This window comes from Ahaetulla prasina, chromosome 6, assembly GCF_028640845.1.
Source record: "Ahaetulla prasina isolate Xishuangbanna chromosome 6, ASM2864084v1, whole genome shotgun sequence".
Lineage (NCBI taxonomy): Eukaryota > Metazoa > Chordata > Lepidosauria > Squamata > Colubridae > Ahaetulla > Ahaetulla prasina.
The window spans coordinates 105,350,193-105,369,562 of NC_080544.1; the positions used below are offsets into that span (position 1 = coordinate 105,350,193).

Sequence of the window (19,370 nt, forward strand, 5' to 3'; positions counted from 1 at the left end):
TGCGGGGGGTTGGGAGATCCAAGCGGCGGGCATCCCGATCGGGGAGGCTCCGAGAACCCCCGCGCGGGTCGGCGGGACTCGTTTCAAAGGCATCTTCTCGCCGGGTTCGGACGACGGGACCGCCGCGGGTTTGGACGGAGGGGCGCCGTTCCGAGCTTGATCGCTTCCACCCACCCCCCTCCGGGCGCCCGGTGGAGTTTAATCGCGGGAGCTGAAGCCGATCGGGTGGGAGGGGGAGATTCCGCTGGATCCTTGCATTGGACGCCGTCCGAAGGACTCCCCGAGCCAACCCCAGGATCCTGCAGCCGCTCCGCCGCCGGGCTCCGGCCCCGCGATGGCTGCGGCCCGGCCGGGGGCGTCCCGGCTGCTGCACCCGGGGACGCTGCCGCCGCCGCTGCTGCTGCTTCTACTGCCGCTGCTGGTCCTGCCGGGCGGCTGCCGCGCTTTGGAAGGTGAGAACCCCGGGACGAGAGTTCAGTCCAGCGCGGTCTCGGGGAGGGGATTTGCCGGCCGTCTGGATCCATCCATCCATCCATCCAACGCGCTTTTGGAGACGCGGGTTCCCGGGAATGGGATTTATGGCGTGGGAGATGGTTGGAAATGTCAATCATTTTTTTTGGAGCGGGTGGTGGGGTGGGGAGCAGCTCAAGACACGCGTTTTCTCTTTCTCCTTGCCCCGGCTGATCCCCACGACCTCTTTTTTTTTTGCACGGGAATCGGACCTGTGCTGCGAAGGGTTGGCCGGCCTTGGAGAGCCCTTTGGAGATGCAGGCTTCTCACCCCATTCTGGAGCTTTTATTCCCCATCCACCCACTCACCCGGTCCAAACCCAGATTGTCTAATCGAGGCCAATAAATTAGTTTCCTGGAGTTTGGAGTAAATCATATCTTGGCTGCCTGGCTTGAAGGCTCCGTTTATTCTTCGGTTCCTTAGATTTTCTCAACTCTCTGGCTGAGATTTCTTTCCTTGAAAAGCGCTCCTTTAAGGATTGGGAAGGTTTTTTTCGGATAAATTGGCTCGTATGTCTTACAAGTTTGAAATCCTGGGGACAACCTTAGCTATGGGCAGATTAAGATCTTGTTCCTTTTGCATCAAGCTGTATTCACAGGAGAGCCTAGCCCTCTAGTTTTGCTCAACTGCCCAATTTCCCAGGTTCAGAAGAGCCCCAGCGTGGGTAATGCAGAGTTAAGGCGTGAGCACAGCCAAAAACCTGAGTTATGTGCTTGTCGCACAGCTAAAATTCCTTGTTTCGCCCCCCCATTGGCAGGACACAATCCTTCCAAAACCTGTCTGCTTTTGAATTAGGTAAAAATAAGTGGCGGATGCGAAACTCCAGAAAACAGTGTCTCACTTCTCACTTTTAAGTGACAGCTGATGAATTTGGAAATTCCCCTGTATGGATTGGGAAGAGAGAAAGGGGTTTCTTTTCTTCCCAGTGAAAGTTCGAAGTTTCTGCAAAAGTAGTTGGTCGCTGGGGAAATCGAAAGTTTTCCTTGTGGCTGGAAAAACCAATAAGCGAAAAGGCAGCGATTCTTTTGAGTTCACCAACCTCATGAGCCTAATCGATGGTGGCTTATTTAACAATCCTTGATTAAGGAAAGTGAGGGCTTTCTTTCTCATGAACTCGGTTCCCTGTGTGGCGGTCACACGCCATGGTTTCCCCCATTCCTGTTTTAAATTTAAATAACTGGAAGAAGCTTTCTTTAAAGTTCAGGAGCCTGTTTTCCATCGTTGGACTGTTTTGTGTACAGCTGATGCTTTCCTATATTCTCATCACTTGGAAAGAAAGGCAGCTGAAAATCCTTCTCTCTGTATATATTTAAAAATGTAATCACATTTATGTCGCCCATCTTACGTTAGTGACTCTGTAGTCGATCCTCTGTTTCTTTGTTTTTTTCCCCCTCCGCTGGATCCTGAAGGCCTCAAATGATGTTGTTGAATTCCTGGCAGGTTGTTCTCCCAAGAAATTTGGGAGGACTTGTTCGAAAGTCCAGTGTAAAAAAAGAGGCTTGCTCAAGTTGGCCTGTTTCAAGTTTTAGTCACAGCTGAAAAACTCTGGGTTCAAAACGTCGTCTTGGGGGTTTGGAACTTTCACACTTTGTCTCGGGGTGAAAAACCAGAGTCAAAAATACCTTCCCAGCCTGGTCAAGCAGAACTTCTGGATTGAGTCATCCTGAAATGTTGTACTAAACAGTCCCATAACCTGATTTTTTTTTTTACAGGTTTGTCCCGGTTCTCTCTAAGCGCCTTAATTTCTCACAACACCACTTCTAATCTGCAACTTTCATGTGATTTTTTTCCCCCCCTTTGAAAGCACCTTTAAACCTGGCCGTGGAGCGTTTGTTGTTTTGCTTAAAATCTTCAAAGCGTCCATCAAATCCCCCCCTTTTTTCTCCCCTCCCCTTCCCTGTTTCTTCCCTTAAAGTTTGATTTTTATCCAAAGCACTTTGTTGGCTTGAGTTGGCTCCAGTCCTCTCTTTGTTGGGAGACAGAGAACAGATGGGGAGGTAGAAGGAAGACTTTTGTTCTTTCGTTCATGCTTTCTTAGAACTGGTAATTTCCAAGAAAAAAAAAAAAGAGGAAGAAAACTAGAGAAATCTGCTAGAGGTCAACTTCCTTTCTGGAAATAAAATAGCATTGGTAGAAAAATCATTGGCGGGACATCGATCGCCATTCTGATGAATAGTTTGCTAGTATCTTTGGCCTATTCATACATGAAGGACAAGTGTGATATTTATACATCAGAACCTTCATGCTTGTAGGACTGGAGAATCTCGGCCCTGCCAATAAAGCATATTTGTAGTTCATCATATCCAAAAAGGCAAAATGGCATTTCAAGAGGCTGGCATTACAGGACTGTAAGGGAGGCGGGTTGTGGGCTTCCCTGCTTCTTCAGAGGTCTCCATCCACTTTTTTAAAATTCTCCCCTGGTTGGCGTAGCCTTCATCCCGTAGCCGATTGCTTCAATGCAGGCGGGTCCTTGGTTTTCTGGGTGCTGGGCTTGGACAGAATGGAGAGGGGGGAGGAAGGCAGAGGATCCTCTTAATCGAACTTTCTAACCCTGTTAAGCAAGATAAGGAATAGAGGCACAGTTTCCATCAGAGCTTTGTTCAGCATGCGAGAGAGAAGATGGGGGATGAAAAATTCAGGCCCTCGTTTTTTTCTCGGCCGACTTCCGAACCGCTGCTACCAAACTCCAGCTCTGACTGAACAACTGGAGATTTGTGCGTAAACCACTCCGTGGTTCACGCACAAAAGCTGGCTTCTTAGCCTGCCCGGGTTTTGTTTTTTCCCCCCTTTCGTCTTCCTCCAGTTTGTCTACCAGCTGGACTCTGTGAATTGATTAATAGCGTGCGCCCTGCATATGCTGTGATTTATCAGTCAGGCGCTCTCGACTCCAATCAGGAGGCACCCGCGGGCTGGGCTGGCATCTTTCCCTTCCTTCCGTTGGCCCTTTCGTTTGCCATTTTAGACGTGGTTTTTTTTATGACGGACGGGGCTGGGCGAGACGACCCGAAAATAAAATTGAGAAAGGAAGATGCAAAACTGGGCAGCAGGACTGCAGCACTATTAAAATGGGGAAATTTAGCGAAAGGCTTGATGTCGAGTGCCAGGAATAAATTCGTGCACATACACACACACACGTTCCGCAAAAGCGGCGGCTGCGAAGTACCCTGGGGATTTTGACCTGTGTTTCTTGTGGCCTGTCCAATTTGGCTCCCTGAAAGCAGGCAGTCCCCCATCTTGTTTTGTTATCTTCTTCCCCAGGTTCTGCCAAAGTTGGGACTTTTTGTGGTTGGTGGCTGGAGAGGCAATCTGCGTATGCACATGTTTTAGCCATAACTGTTTTTTTTTTCTCCTCTTCCTCTCTCCGCAAAACCCAATTGCATGGAGATACTTTTGCATGGGTGTGTGTGTGTTCTGCTCTGGGTTTCCTGGAGGTGAGGTGGCATCTACTCTCTCTTTCTCTGTCTGTCTCTCTGTCTCTCTCTCTGTCTCTCTTTCTCTCTCTCTCTGCAGCGCAGGAGAAGAGACAATGGCAGGTTGCGGGGAAAGTACCCAGTTTTATCCCTAAGGATTGCAGGAGAGGTTGGTGACCCTGGACGGGGGGGAGGGGGGGGGAAAGAGGATTGACTGCAAATTCCAGCATAAGAGTGCTGGATCTATCCGAAGCCACAATGTGTTTTTCCCCCTTCGACTCAGCAGCACCTTGGCTGGCTAGAGAAGGAAAGTTTTGCTCAGGAACAATAGTGTGGTTGGTTAACCACCGGCTAACTCTGATCCTTAAAGTTCAGATTTTCAAACTCTGGCCCAACCTCTGTGATCATCCACGACAACGGGAGATGGAGGGAGCTCTTGACTTCCAGCCGCCAGCCTCTTTTCTTGCTGCTCCCTGAGCTGCTGCTGCCCCAGTTCTCCCCCTTCCATTCCAGAAATTCTAGCCTCTAAATTGGAAACAAAATGATGGCCACCAAGAGTTGATTGATGGCAGCAGGGTATAAATTCGAAGGATGCATCTGCATGGTTTAATTTAGCGGAAATCGGATCGCGCTTTCCGAGAGCTTCTAAAGAGCTTTGGGGACCAGTTTCTTCAAGCACCTTTGTCCTTTGCTTCTGGGGTCAGTGGCCCCAGATCGTCCTCTAAGGTGGCTTTTGGCAGTGCCAAAAAAGGAGTGTGGATTTTGGCAAGGGGCAGACGAGGGTGGATTTTTAAAAATCCACCTCTCTGGTTGCAGGAGGAACATTCGACTCCTTTGTCTGGCCTAGCTTTCTGCACTCGCTTGTAAAGTTGGCGTAAGGGGGTCCTTGGTGGTCTCTGAGCCTGGCGGTTTGCTTGCAAACGTTTTGTTACCCGACTAGGTAACACTATCAGTTTAAATGAGGTGTCTGCAACCAACCCACCAAGCTCAGAGAGCACTGGAAACGTTAATAATTCAGTTGAAATCCTTCTACTGAAAGTCGGTGTGGTTTGCCAAAAGGATTTGGGACAAAGCCAATTTAGCCATCCTGCGTGATTCTGACATGCACATTTACAATCCTTAATTGATGACGAGGCTTGGTCATCTGTCCAGACATGTAAGGTTCATGGCATAACCGCCCCGTCTTCCCCCTTTCCACGCTCATCCCAATTTAAACTCTGCGTTGGGGTGGCCACGCCACGCATCCGTCGAAGAGAGTTTTATTTTATTTGACTTATCTATTCCGTTTGCACAACCGCCCATTTCAGACGAGTGACTCTGGGCAGGGAACAGCCTTAAAACCAACTAACACCGACGAGAACCCCAGCACGAAAAGGACAATTAAATACGGTTAAAATGTTGTGAGTTACAGCTCACGAAATCTTATGACTTTCAATAAAACGAATTCGTTGGCAAGGGTGCTAGACCAGAATCTTGGTAGTCACCCTTTTAATGCAATATCAGGAAAAGTATTTGGGACTCTAGGATTTATTTTTTTAAAAAATATTTTGGTGCGCATCGACTCGATGGGTAATCACTTTACACCAAGGAGATGCCTCTTAAAACCCTGTAACCACCTTAGAGGGCTTAGGGAGTAGGTCACAGGATGGCGTCTTCTCCCTCCTGTTCGGCACATGTTTGTGGATAATGTGGGAATTGAAATCTGGACCAGAGATCACAAACAGAGTACCTGGCTGGTGGTAAGAATGGGCCGAATGCAAAGCAAGGCCGAATAAAAGGGGTAGGGTCATGTATTTCCCCCCCCCCAAGTTTTTCTTGCGTTGGGAAAGAAGGAGGAATTTGGCTGAGATTCCACGCTGCAGTTTGACGAAAGCTTCTGCGTTCTGATCCTCTCTTATTTTATGGAACGTATAGAACACATTTTAGCATAACGTACGGCCAAGATGCTGCTGAGTTAGACTAGGAAACAATATTGTATCTTGTGTCTTCTACTGCCTATCTGTGGTGAAATCCCACAATGTGGGAACAACTGAACAACTGAACAAACCTCTTGAGCTTGTGATTCCAGTGGTTTGCCAGATCTGGCTTTCCTTCGTTGAAACGTAGAAAGTTTGAAGCTCGCAACTGTCGTCCTAGTTCTACTTACCTTAATTTTTCTGTAACTCTTTTTTTATCCCCTTCGGGTTTTTTTTTTTCCCTGTTAAACAGTTTTATTCTTAGTTTATGCTCTGCCTGGTTGCTACGCTCTGTGGCCACGACAGGAAACAGATGGATTTATATATTATAAGGCCTGCGTTGGTGTGCGCATTTGATGCCGAACCGTAGCGTAATTGTATTCTTTTCAACCATTCCCCCTTCTTAAATTATTCTCAGTGTACGCTCTTGTTATTTTCTCTCGATGCAGAGAAGTTTGCTTTCCTTTTAATTACAGTTCACTGAACTGTCTCCTCTCGCAACGGGGATGTTGATAGTCCTGCTGTTTTGTTGATCCTTTAGGATAAGGCTGAGTAAAATCCGGTCCAAGAAACAGGAGGAGACTCAGCCGGCCTCGTTCGGTCTCCGATTCCTTGGAAACTTGGTCCAGCCTTATGGGGAAGAAAAAAAAAAGGGTGGGGGTTAAACTTTTGAGCCCAGAAACATGGCAACTAATTGGGGATGGGGGCAAATCGACGTTTCCAAGAGTCTTGATGTTTTCGTTCACATCGTATTTTCTGTGCTGTCTTTCCCTGCCGAACCACTTCTTCTTTGGTCTACTTGGCAAAATTTTGTCTCTCCCTTAAATGCTGAAATACCAAAACGGTTGAGCCTGGTCATCTTCGCTTAGAGTCATTCGGGCTCCGAGCAAGCTTCTCCATTTGCTTTCGTGGCTGGTATTGTGGTTGTTCGGTTACGAGCTGCAACCAAGGCGGGCGACACGTTGCCGAATTTATTTTTTTATTTTTTTGCCAAGGAACTGCCTATTTTTCCTCTTTGCCCGCGCCGCTTGTTGCTGGCGGTTGGGCCCTGTGGAGTTCTTAATTAGACATCCCCAGAAACCTGCTTGAATCATGGTGCATTTGGCTTTGTGCGTCTTGTTTTCCTTTTTTTTTTTTTTTTAATGAATTGCAGCTTGGCCTGCTTTGCTGACTCAAACTGGTTTGTCTGGATTAAGCGTCTTTGGCATTTGGTGCCAAAGCAGGAGGGAAGGGTGAGCAGGTGCTTCTGTTGGCCAGACAGTTTTCTTTATTGGGAGAACTGGGGATGGCTGGGATCACGTTCAAGTTGACCGTTGACTTACTTGGCTTTATTCATTACACCTGGGATGTCCAACCAATCTTCTCATCGTTCCCATCACCAATCTCTTTCCATTTATGACTCTATGACCGTAACTTTGTTGCTGGCAATCCTTATGATTTATATTGATTATTGACCATCAATTGTGTTGTAAATGTTGTACCTTGATGAACGTATCTTTTCTTTTATGTACACTGAGAGCATATGCACCAAGACAAATTCCTTGTGTGTCCAATTTTTTTTTTTTTATTTGCATTTATATCCCGCCCTTCTCCGAAGACTCAGGGCGGCTTACACTATGTCAGGCCAATCACACTTGGCCAATAAAAATTCTATTCTATTCTATTCTAACCTTAGCAACTTTAAGACATGTGGACTTCAACTCCCAGGAATGCTCCCAGGCTTGGCTGGAGAATGCTGGGAGTTGAAGTCCACAGGTCTTAAAAAGTTGCCAAGGTTGGAACCCCCCTGCGTTACAGATTCTCTTGCTTATCCAGACACCCAAGTCGGTTAAATTCATTTTGCCACTCAAGGCTTTTACGCCAAATTTGGCTCCAGCTTTATAGGAGATTGGTGGGGGTGGCCTTGTTTGCCAAAAAATATTTGGGTTTTCTTAACAACAGCGTAGGTCTGCAAAACATCATGGATTGTCTTACAGGGCTTTATTTCATGTTGATCAAGAAGTGGGAGAGGAACAGGGGATAAAAAATAGAACAATTGTTCTCTGGTATTATAAATGATTTTGCTACGATTGCCTCCTATTCCACGCAGGCCGTGCGACTGGTTGTAATTAGCGGTGACGAGTTTTTATCGATAGAAAAAAAGAAAAACCTTGTACAGGTAATGGCCCGGCAGACGAATGCAATTGGGGCTGGAACTGTGGGCACTAAGCGAAGCGGTCATTAAGTGAGTAAATCACATAACTGGACCCGATTTTACAACCATTTTTACCACGATTGTTAAACGGGTCAGATGATTGTTAAGTGAATCCTGCTTCTCCAATAGCTGTCGTTCGTCGGAAGGCATTTGGGAAAGTCACAAATAGCAATCGTGTGACGCAGCCGTCGGTCATAAATGCGAGCCAGTCATAAATGCGAGCTGGTTTCAGAGTTTCGGAGCTTGCAACCATGTGTACCGCAAAGCGGTACATTGATCGTAATTTCAAGGACCGGTGAAAAATCACTTTTCCCAAAACCAGTGTAATTTTGAACCATCGTTAAGCGAACGGTTGTACGTTGAGGATTACCTATCGGTGACTTATAAATAGCGAGAGGCATCTGAGGTTTTTTATTTATTCATTTTATTTTTTGTGGGTAACGAATGGCACAACCTAAGAGCGCATTGCAATTGTAATTGGCACCGAGATTGCGTGAAAGAGTAAAGGGAAGAAGGCTGGCCCCAATTCCAGTTGCGCTGAGCAATATTTTTAAAGCAAGACAAGCCGTATGTGCCAATTTGCCAGCTGAAATTTCTTAAGAGCTCTGTATATATATATATATATATATTAATAGTGTTGGCATCTTCCGCCTTGCCAGGCCTTTCGTTAACAGCTGGAATTCATGCATGCAGTGGTGGTACCAGGAAAGTAGCAGAAAAGCACCTAGCAATAGCACTTAGACTTATACACCGCTTCACAGTGCTTTACAGCCCTCTCTAAGCAGTTTATAAAGATAAAGGTTCCCCTCTCACATATGTGCTAGTCGTTCCCAACTCTAGGGGGCGGTGCTCATCTCCGTTTCAAAGTCGAAGAGCCAGCACTGTCCGAAGACGGTTCCGTGGTCATGTGGCCGGCATGACTCAAGGCCAAAGGCGCACGGAACGCTGTTACCTTCCCACCAAAGGTGGTCCCGATTTTTCTGCTTGCATTTTTTACCTGCTTTCGAACTGCTAGGTTGGCAGAAGTTTATTTTATTTATTTTATTTATTTTATTAGATTTTTATACCGCCCTTCTCCCGAGGGACTCAGGGCGGTGTACAGCCAGAGGATAAAAACACACCATATATACCAGTGATTCCCAAAGTGTGAGCCGCGGCTCCCCAGGGAGCCGCGCTATCATCATGGGGGCGCCGCGGAATATCTGCGCCCGCTGGGTCTGGCGCTGATGCGCCATTTCTGGGGCGTCTGGTGCGCATGCGCAGTTGCAGGTCGGATTTCCGGGGGAGCCGCGGGCGAAAAAGATTGGGAACCTCTGATATATACATTTAAAACAGAAATTTAAAACAAAGCATATTACAAAAGTGGCCGACATTTAAAAAATTTAAAACCCTAAAATTAATAAATAACCCCAATTAAAATTTAATAAAACTTTTAAGCCAGTCCCGCTTGAATAAATAAATGCGTTTTCAGCTCACGGCGAAAAGTCCGAAGATCAGGCACTTGGCGTAAACCAGGGGGAAGTTTGTTCCAGAGCGTAGGAGCTCCTACAGAAAAGGCCCTACCCCTGGGGGCCGCCAACCGACATTGTTTGGCGGACGGCACCCTGAGAAGACCCTCTCTGTGTGAGCGTACGGGTCGGTGGGAGGCATAAGGTAACAGCAGGCGGTCCTGTAAGTACCCGGGCCCTAAGCCATGGAGCGCTTTAAAGGTGGTAACCAAGATCTTAAAGTTGGGATAAGTCAAACTTAAAGTTGGGACAAGTCACGGGACCTCACCCCGTTACGCGGCACTAGGGATTCGAACCGCTGACCTGCCGATCTTTCAATCGACAAGCTCGGCATCTTACCCACTAAGCCACCGCGTCCCTTCAAGCGGTTTACAGAGTCAGCATATTGTTCCTGGGTCCTCATTTTACTGACCTCGGAAGGATGGGAGGCTGAGTCAACCTTGAGCCTGGTGAGATTCGATCCCCTTTGCCATTGATGGTGGAGGCATCAGCTGGGGCTTCCCAGTGGAAATCGAAATTTCCATGTCTAGGAAACAGGGTGCAGGTAGTCCTCTACTTACAACCATTCATTTAGTGACCATTTGAAGTTAAAACGGCCCTGAAAAAAAGTGACTTACGAGCGTTTTTCACACAGCCATCCCGAGGGCCACGCGATCAAAATCCAGATGCTTGGCACACCGATCCGTATTTATGATGGTTGCAATGACCCAGGGTCACTTTTTGCAACCTTCTGTTGAACAAAATCAAAGGGGATTCATTTAACAACCGCCTTAAGAATGGTAGTGATTTGCTTAATAACTTTCTTGGGGCTCAGCTGCGGTTGCAAGCTGAGGAATTACCTGTACTCTCTACGGTTTCCGCTTTCTAAAATGTGACGGCGTCCACATTTGGAACCAGCGACTCGGTCATTAAGTGAAGCGGTCGCGAAGTCAAACCGCAACGGTGCTGAGGACCGTACGGCACTTCAGCTTCCCTTGACTTTTACGGGCCTGCAAAAGTTGCAAGAGGCGAGGAGAGGACAGCCAGTTCCTTTCTCCCCACACTGTTGTAACTGCAGACGGTCGCTAAATGAGGCAGTCACTAAGGGAGGACTCCCTGTATCGTTATAGGTCTGTGTTTTCCAACGTCCGAATACTCTTGGGTGGCCCTTTTCCCACCGCACCGCAGAAATTTTGTGGGGTGCTTTTGAACGGGTGCCTGGTGGGTGTCTGTGCCCACCCCCCACCCACCCCCAATGCCCGTGGTCCTCTTTCTAAGAGCAGACAAGCTTCCAGACACCTGTTCCCTAATTCTCCCAACCTCGGAATGTGAAGCCTAGGAGACGTGCGGGAGCTGAGAACTGGCTGCTGGTCAGCAACATGGACATGTGCTTTGGCAGGATTTCGGTCGATGGGGAGGTCTGGCAGATTTTAGCCCAGAACTGGGGAAGAAACTTGGATACTTCTGAGTCGTTTCTCCCTTTACCCAGCTTCAGGGATATTGGGAGGGGGGAGGGGGGGGAACCTGTCAGTCATGGTCCCCAAAAGCCCCCTCTTTTTGTACGATATGGCTTGCTCGGCAGCAGCTGCAATAGCATTTGCTCTGGCTACTTTTGCAAATGAAATCCATGCTGGATAAAGGGAGGAGGGAGCCCCCCTTTGCCATGGTTCTGTCTGTCTGTCTCTGCGTCTCCCAATTTCTCTCTCTCTCTCAATCTCTCTTTTTCAATCTCTTTCTCTCTCAATCTCTCTCTCTATTTCTCAATTTCTCAATCTCTTAATTTCTCTGTCAAACTCTCAATTTCTCTTTCTCTCTCAGTTTTTCTCTCTCAATTCTCTCCTTCTCTCTCCCAGTTTCTCTGTCTCTGTCTCTCTTTCTGTTCTTCTCTCTCTGTGCATGTGTGTCTCTCTCTCTCCATCTGTCTCTCTCGGCCTCTCAATTTTTCTCTCTCAATTTCTCTCTCTCTCAATTATCTCCCTCTCTCGTTCTCTCTCTCCCAGTTTCTCTCTCTCTTTTTTCTCTTTCTGTCCTTCTCTCTCTTCTCCCTGTCTCTCTCTCTTTCTCAATCTCTTTCTCTCTCAATCTCTTTCTCTCTCTCTTTCTCTCTCTCTCTTTCTGTCCTTCTCTCTCTTTCTCTCTCTCCATCTCTGTCTCTCAATTTTTGTCTCTCTCAATTTCTCTGTCTCTTTCTCTCTCAATTTTTGTCTCTCTCAATTTCTCTGTCTCTCGCTGTCTCTCTGTCCCTCTCTTTTTCTCTCTCTCCGTCTCTCTCTCTCTCAATTTTTATCTGTCAATTTCTCTCTCTCACTCTCACTCTCTCTCTCACTCCCTCCCTCCCTCTCTCTCTCTCCCTCCCTCTCTCTCTCTTCTCTCCCTCTCTTTCTCTCTCCGTCTCTCTCTCTCTCAATTTTTATCTGTCAATTTCTCTCTCTCACTCTCACTCTCTCTCTCACTCCCTCCCTCCCTCTCTCTCTCTCCCTCCCTCTCTCTCTCTTCTCTCCCTCTCTCTTTTTCTCTCTCTCAGTTTCTCTCTCTCTCTCTCTGTGTCTCTCTTTCTCGTCTTCAGTTGCCCACTCCACAGAAGGCCACTTCAGGGATTCCTTGGCTGGAGCAGCCGAGGTCTCCGGTGTGCCGCTCTGCGCTGCCCGCACCGGCAACTGTGGAATCCGAGCACCCCTTTGATTAATGAGAAAAATGTGCAGGGCTTGACCAATTGCCAGAAGCCGATTGATTCTCGTTCCCCAGAAATTAAACTGAAAATAAAGAGTGGGAAGAAGAGAAAGAGGAGCGAGCGAGCGAGCAGGAACATCAGCTCAGCCTGGCACTCCTCTTCTCCCCCCCCCCTCCCGTTTTTCTCTGCTTGTTTTAACTTCGGAAGAATCCGAGTTTGGTCTGAAGGTGGGGAGGGCGGAGGATTGGAGAGAAAAGGATATTTAGCTTTAAACAGTTCCAGATGGGCTTAGTGTTCGCACGTTGGGAGGAAGTGAGCTGAGAGCCGCACAGAGATTTGGGTAACTGCCCCGGGCACAAGACGGGGAGGAAAAGGCTTGGCAAAAATTGGTTTTGCAATCGGTGGACTTGCCAACTGGCTGTTCACTTGCAGAGTCACTCTGTCTGTGGGGAGAAGCCGTTCTGACGGAGGAGCCTGGCACCGTCTTCTCTCTTTCCACCCTCAGATCCTTCCTTCTCCTCCTTTTTCTCCTTCTTCTCTTCCTTCTTCTCTTCTCTCTTTCCACCCTCAGATCCTTCCTTCTCCTCTTTTTCCTTCTTCTATTCCTTCTTCTCCTTCTCTTACTTCTCCTTCTCCTCCTCTTTCTCCTCTTTCTCCTTCTTTTCCTTCTCTTACTTCTCCTCCTTTTCCTCCTCTTTCTCCTCCTTCTCTTACTTCTCCTCCTTCGCCTCCTCCTTTTCCTCCTCTTTCTCCTCTTTCTCCTCCTTCTCCTTCTCCTCCTTCTCCTCCTTTTCCTCCTCCTCCTCCTCCTCCTCCTCCTCCTTCTCCTCCTCCTCCTCCTCTTTCTCCTCCTTCTCCTCCTCTTTCTCCTCCTCCTTCTCCTTTTCCTCCTCTTTCTCCTCCTTCTCCTCCTCCTTCTCCTCCTCCTCCTTCTCCTCCTCCTCCTCTTTTTCCTCCTCTTTCTCCTCCTTCTCTTCCTCCTCCTCATTTCTCATCCACAGAAGTAAACTCCCTCTGTCAAATCTTTTTCAAATCTCAAAAAGCTTCCGTCGGACAGTTACAGGTCAAAAAAAAAACCAGGCAACAGTTACTTCGATGCCCAATTCCATGGCCAGCCCCCACATCCCCAAAGGAATGGCAAAGAAGGCCTCATTGAAATAGGATGAGCTCGAGTCCCTACCAACATCTACCCAAAATGAAGGAACAGTGTGCTAAGCAAACCTGGGGGGAGGAGGCAGAGGAGTGCTCCTCTTCCTTCTCCTCCTCCTCCTTCGCCTTCCCCTCTTCCTCTTTGGTTAGCATACTCATTCCTTCATTTTGGGTAAACGTTGGTCGGGACCCGAGCTCATTCTATTCCAGTGATTCTATTTCTTTGCCATTCCTTTCAGAGATTGGGGGGGGGGGCTGCCCACGTAGGGTGAGTCGGGCATCGAAGTAACTTTTGCCTGCTTTATTTTGACCTCTAATCCTCCTGCAGAGGCTCCTTGAGATTCGAAAAAGACCACCGGAAGAGGGAGCTTATTTTACTTTCCCAACACATTCCTTCCGCGACTATTATCTGGAGTAGTCCCTATTTTCCATTGATGGCTTTTTATCTTTTCAAGAGAAGGGTTTCACTATCTGCTTCTCTTTCTTTAGAAAGGACAAAACGTGGAGATAACTTCAGTAAAGGCTTGTACGGGGGTGAAATCCAGCAGGTTCTGACAGGTTCTGGAGAACCGGTAGCGGAAATTTTGAGCAGTTCAGAGAACCGGTAGCGGACATTTTGAGCAGTTCAGAGACTCGGCAAATACCACCTCTGGCTGGCCCTAGAGTGGGGAGGGAATGGAGATTTTGCAGTATCCTTCTCCTGCCACGCCCACCAAGTCGCACCATGCCCACCAAGACACGCCCACAGAACCGGTAGTAAAAAAAATTAAATTTCACCACTGGGCTTCTATATATGGCACATGAATGTGAAGTCATTTTTACAGAAGAATATTAAGAACAGGTTTACTGGTCAGTTTGACCAGGATCTTCCTCCCTAAAGAAATTCAACCACAGCCTACTGGGCAAAACAGTCTCTTAAAGTCATCAGAATGTCTCCATTTCTCCCTAAGATTTTAAAGCATCTTTCCACATCTTTAGACTTTGGGTCCCAGCAGCCTGAGAGACCATGGCAAAGTATGATGGGAGTTGTAGGCAAATGCATTGGCGAGATATTCTTGCCACAGTTATGCCAGTTCAAGCTTAGTTCTGTCCATATGGGCAAATCCGTCTATTTCAATTCAGGCTGGCTTCTTGCTGTTCAGATATACGAACTTTTCTCCTTTCCGTGTTATAATCTGCGTGGGGAAGATTATTTTTTTATATGCCTTGTTGCATACTTTTCTTATGTTGGCATGCAATCTTTTATTAGAAGTAATTCTCCAAGGGAGAATCCCTCAGATATTTTGAGGTATGTATCTTCATTCTCCCAAGATTTGCAATTTTATCTTTTCTCTAAAGGTTCCTTCCTTCCTTCCTTCCTTCCTTCCTTCCTTCCTTCCTTCCTTCCTTCCTTCCTTCCTTCTTTCCTTCACGTTTTATGACTGAGTCAAGTGTTTGAGAAACTAGAATTTCTTTCTTTCCCTTCCTTCCTTCCTTCCTTCCTTCCTTCCTTCCTTCCTTTCATTTTCTCTTTCCTTCCTTCCTTTCTTCCCATTTTATGACTGAGTCAAGTGTTTGAGAAACTAGAATTTCTTTCTTTCTTTCTTTCTTTCTTTCTTTCTCTCCCTCCCTCCCTTCCTTCCTTCCTTCCTTCCTTCCTTCCCATTTTATGACTGAGTCAAGTGTTTGAGAAACTAGAATTTCTTTCTTTCTTTCTTTCTTTCTTTCTTTCTTTCTTTCTTTCTTTCTTCCTTTCTTCCTTTCTTTTTTTCTTTCCTTCCTTCCTTCCTTCCTTCCTTCCTTCCTTCCTTCCTTCCTTCCTTCCTTCACATTTTATGACTGAGTAAGGTGTTTGAGAAACTAGAATTTCTTTCTTTCTTTCTTTCTTTCTTTCTTTCTTTCTTTCTTTCTTTCTTTCTCTCCCTCCCTTCCTTCCTTCCTTCCTTCCTTCCTTCCTTCCTTCCCATTTTATGACTGAGTCAAGTGTTTGAGAAACTAGAATTTCTTTCTTTCTTTCTTTCTTTCTTTCTTTCTTTCTTTCTTCTTTCCTCCCTCCCTCTTCCTTTCCTTCCTTCTTTCCTTCCTTCCTTCCTTCCTTCCTTCCTTCCTTCCTTCCTTCCTTCCTTCCTTCCTTCCTTCCTTCCTTCACATTTTATGACCGAGTCAGGTGTTTGAGAAACTAGAATTTCTTTCTTTCTTTCTTTCTTTCTTTCTTTCTTTCTTTCTTTCTTTCTTTCTTTCTTTCTTTCTTTCTTTCTTTCTTTCTTTCTTTCTTTCTTTCTTTCTTTCTTTCTAAATCACAGCTCAAAATTAAGAAAAAAGGAAGTTAGTATATAAGCACATTCCAATTCACATATTTGTTTAAAATTGTGAACTGGATGAAATATCAGAGTCTCTTTGGACTTTACATTAGGAGGGGAAAAAAATAACAGTTGTTCTCCCAGAAGGTACGTCTCTGATGGTGCTGCCCTCTGCATGCTATCTGAAAAATAAATCCCATTCCATTCCTTGGAACTTTCTCCAAACACTTTTTTTAAACTTCAGTTTAAAAGTGAACCTTTAAACTGAATCTCTGGGGATGCATACAAATAATTGTTTCCCCCTCCTTACTGTGGTGCCCAGAAAAAATAATCACATGTCATTAAATACCCACCCTTCTAAAGAGTTGCATAAAATTTTGGCATCACCTTCCCTCCCCCAAAACAAAAATGCAAATTAGAAGTAACTTTGTCCCAATCCACCTCTCTCAACAGCAATGAAAATCATTAACATGAATAACCAGTTAATGCTAATCAGTCTGGCAACCTTTTCTGCAGTTGGGGTTATTTTAGTGCTTTCCTTAAAAACAAATCCGAAGAAAAGTGGGGAGCCAAGTATCTCTATATATTTTGGGGAAACCAGAGACAAAGAGAGAATGTTAGTGCTGAATAGGCCCTGTCTCTGACCACCAGCTAAATAATTTTTGCAAAAAAAAATAAAAAATCCTTGAGTGCTGCATTTTCTCAGAACTGGATATTTTTTGTTTGTTTGTTTCTAGCGCTCCACTTTGTTGCGGCATATTGTGTCTTGAAGTGACCATCCTGTTGTATTGTTAAGCAAGGATGCAAAATGCTTGTTGGAGCAAACAACAGAGAGAGAGAGAGAGAGAGAGAGAGAGAGAGAGAGAGAGAGAGAGAGAGAGAGAGAGAGAGAGACTGACTGACTGACTTGTGGAATTTAGGTCGTCCCTTTTCCAAAGCCAGTGGCTGAAGGAACCATCAAATCTTGTCCAGCCACACCACCTTTGTCCACGAAATGAAAAAGTTGATCGAATAGGAGAAAAGTTTGCTAGGGGTCCATCAGCATATTAGAAGTGCTGAAACCAGTGCAGGGGTTGAATCTGCTTGGATCAGGACCAGAAGACCAGGAGGAAGAACCACACACACACATACACAGAGAGAGAGAGAGAGAAAGAGGAAAAACCCAAAACAGCAGATGTGAAATTCCACCTGCCGAGTTGGAATCCAAGAGCGGAAAGTTGGCAAAGGAAGGAGATGGTCAGGTGGGGTTTTTTGGGGCGATTTGCCCCCCTTCACACACACACACACACACACACACCCCTGCAGCAACCTTTCTGCAGCAACTGGCATTGTGTAAAAAAAGAAAAAGAAAAAGAAAAAAGGAGGTGAAGTAGAGAGGTGAAGGCAAGGGAGCAGGGGAAGAATTGCAGGCTGCCTCCCTTGGCTCGCGTGCAAAGCCATGGCTGCTCAGGCAGTCTGGAGGCTCTCAAGCTTGCAAGAATGAGGCAATGGGGGTCTCCTCACCACCCCCACCCCCTCGCTTCTTCCCCACAGAGCAGGGGTGAAGTCTGTGATTGATGAGACGGAGGTAGTGGAGAGGTTGAGCTGGGGAGCCACGGGTCAGTAAAAAGAGACTTAGGAAGCAGGAACCTGACTCTCCAATCTTGCAAGCTGAGACGCCGGGAACAGAACTGGGCTGTGGGGTTTCTCGCTCGGGCCCTAGACATGTGGGAGACAGAAGCCGTGGAGGGATGTGGGGGGTGGGAGAGAGAGAGAGAGAGGCCACCAAGCACGGGTGGCTCTCTCAGCCTCCTGAATCCCCACATAGCGAAGGAGGAGAAACGAGAGGGAAAAATAATCCTCCGTACAAATTCCTCCTCGCCCAATTGTGGCTTGCTGGGTGGAAGGCCTCGCACACACTCGCACACACAACCCAGACGCTCTGGGGGTTGTGAGGATTTAGGCAGCTGCCACGGGAGGCCGAGGGGTGGGGTGGGAGGGCATGTTTTGATTCGGAAAGCCGTTCCATGCGCCATCCCCAGTGCGGCTGTGGGGTGAGCGCAAGATGGCAGCGGGAGCCCTTCTTGAAGGGAGCAGCTCAGGGCGCCTGGCAGGTTCAATGCCGCCCGTGGTATAGGTTAGTCCTCGACTTGCGAGCGCAGTTGAGGCCAGCGTTGCCATCGGTAAGCAAGACCGTCGCTCAGTGGCCCGTTTTACGACATTTCTTGTCAACAGTCTTTAATCGGTGGTGCTTATTAAGTTAGGAACCTGGATGTCAATTAAACCCTGGCTTCCTCCATTGACTTTGCTAGTCAGAGGGCTGCAAAAGGAGATCATGGTTCTCCAAGACACTGAAACCGTCATAAATATGCGTCAGTTCCCAAGCGCCCAAATTTGAATTTGAATTTGAATATGGATTACAGGTCGTTCTCGGCTTAACGACTTCGATTGAGCCCAAATGTTCTGTTGATTAGTGAGACATTTCTGTTGTTTTTCTTTTTTGATTTTTTGATGTTTATTTTTCTAAACAGACATACATAAAAAAATCTCCAATCAAAATACAAACAGTATGTCGGTTGGTTGGTTACAAAGCTTTTGTGCGATTTCACCATATTCATAAAATGTAATTTATCTTATTTTACATTTTAGCAATCTACTACACATCCAAATATTTTAATCGATATAATCTTTTGTTTAACTCTAAATGTTTCTTCCCTTGCCTCATATAAAATGTACTAGATTTTACATTAATTATACTTATATCGTTCGTTTCCTTTTCTTAATTCGAACCGATAATATTACGTCGTACTTTGTTCATTTTGACAATTCTTACATTATAAATATCTCTGTCAAACTTCAACCTGTTTTTTTTATCTAGCCATTGATAAAATAAATCCCATATCTTATAGTATTGCGACGTTTCTTAAGTGAATTTTGCGCCATTTTACGGCCTTTCTTGCCACAGCGGTTAAGTGAATCACGGCAGTGTTGTAAGTTAATACCACGGTCGTTAAGTGAATCCGGCTTCTCCATTGACCTTGCTTGTCAGAAGGTCGCCACTGTTACGGTCATAAACGTGAGTTTGTTGACAAGCATCTGAATTTTGATCACGTGACCATGGGGATGCTGCAGTGGTCGTAAGTGTGAAAAACGTCCATAAGTCACTTCTTTTTCGGTGCCGTAGTGTCTTTGAATGGTCACTAAACAAATGGCTGTAAGTTGAGGACTAATATGGCTGGTTAAGTGAACCTGGCTTTGGCCTGTCACAAGGCCGCAAAAGGGCCAGTGGCCAAGCGTCTGAATTTTGATCAGGTGACCGTGTGGAAAAACGGTGATAAATCATTTTTTTCCAAGGCCGTTGTAACTTCAAGACGGTCACTAAACGAATGTAAGTCGAGCGCTACCTGTACCAGATAACTTGGTGTCTCTGGGAAAGGGGGCAGCAGAGAGGCAGCTTTGCAAAGCAAGCATTTTCAAGGCAGGAATCAAGAGCGCCATGGTGCCCAAGATATCCGGCTAATTTGGGGTTTCCCTGGTACAAAATGGACCCTTTTGACAGACTCTGGTTGTTGTTGGGGTTTTTTTGGGCAGACTTTGCTTTAACCTTGAAGCTTCCTGCGTTGTTTTGGGATACAACTCGGGACCAGGAAGGGGAAGAGAACAAAAATCGGTTCAAAGCAAAGGGAGTTTTTTGACCCTTTTCTCTATATAGTATAGTATAGTATAGTATAGAATA

General features: G+C 46.3%; 1 protein-coding gene across 2 annotated transcripts in view; it reads left to right on the top strand.

Annotated features, from left to right (window-relative positions):
• The first annotated feature begins 317 nt into the window (after positions 1 to 317).
• The window catches only part of EPHB3 (EPH receptor B3), a 177,975-nt gene continuing 158,922 nt past the window's right edge, over positions 318 to 19,370 (top strand). For both annotated transcript variants that reach the window (XM_058187296.1, XM_058187297.1), the window contains exon 1: positions 318 to 452. In XM_058187296.1, the coding sequence (XP_058043279.1) occupies positions 335 to 452 (118 nt within the window). In that variant the 5' untranslated portion in view covers positions 318 to 334. The remainder of the gene's footprint in view (positions 453 to 19,370) is intronic.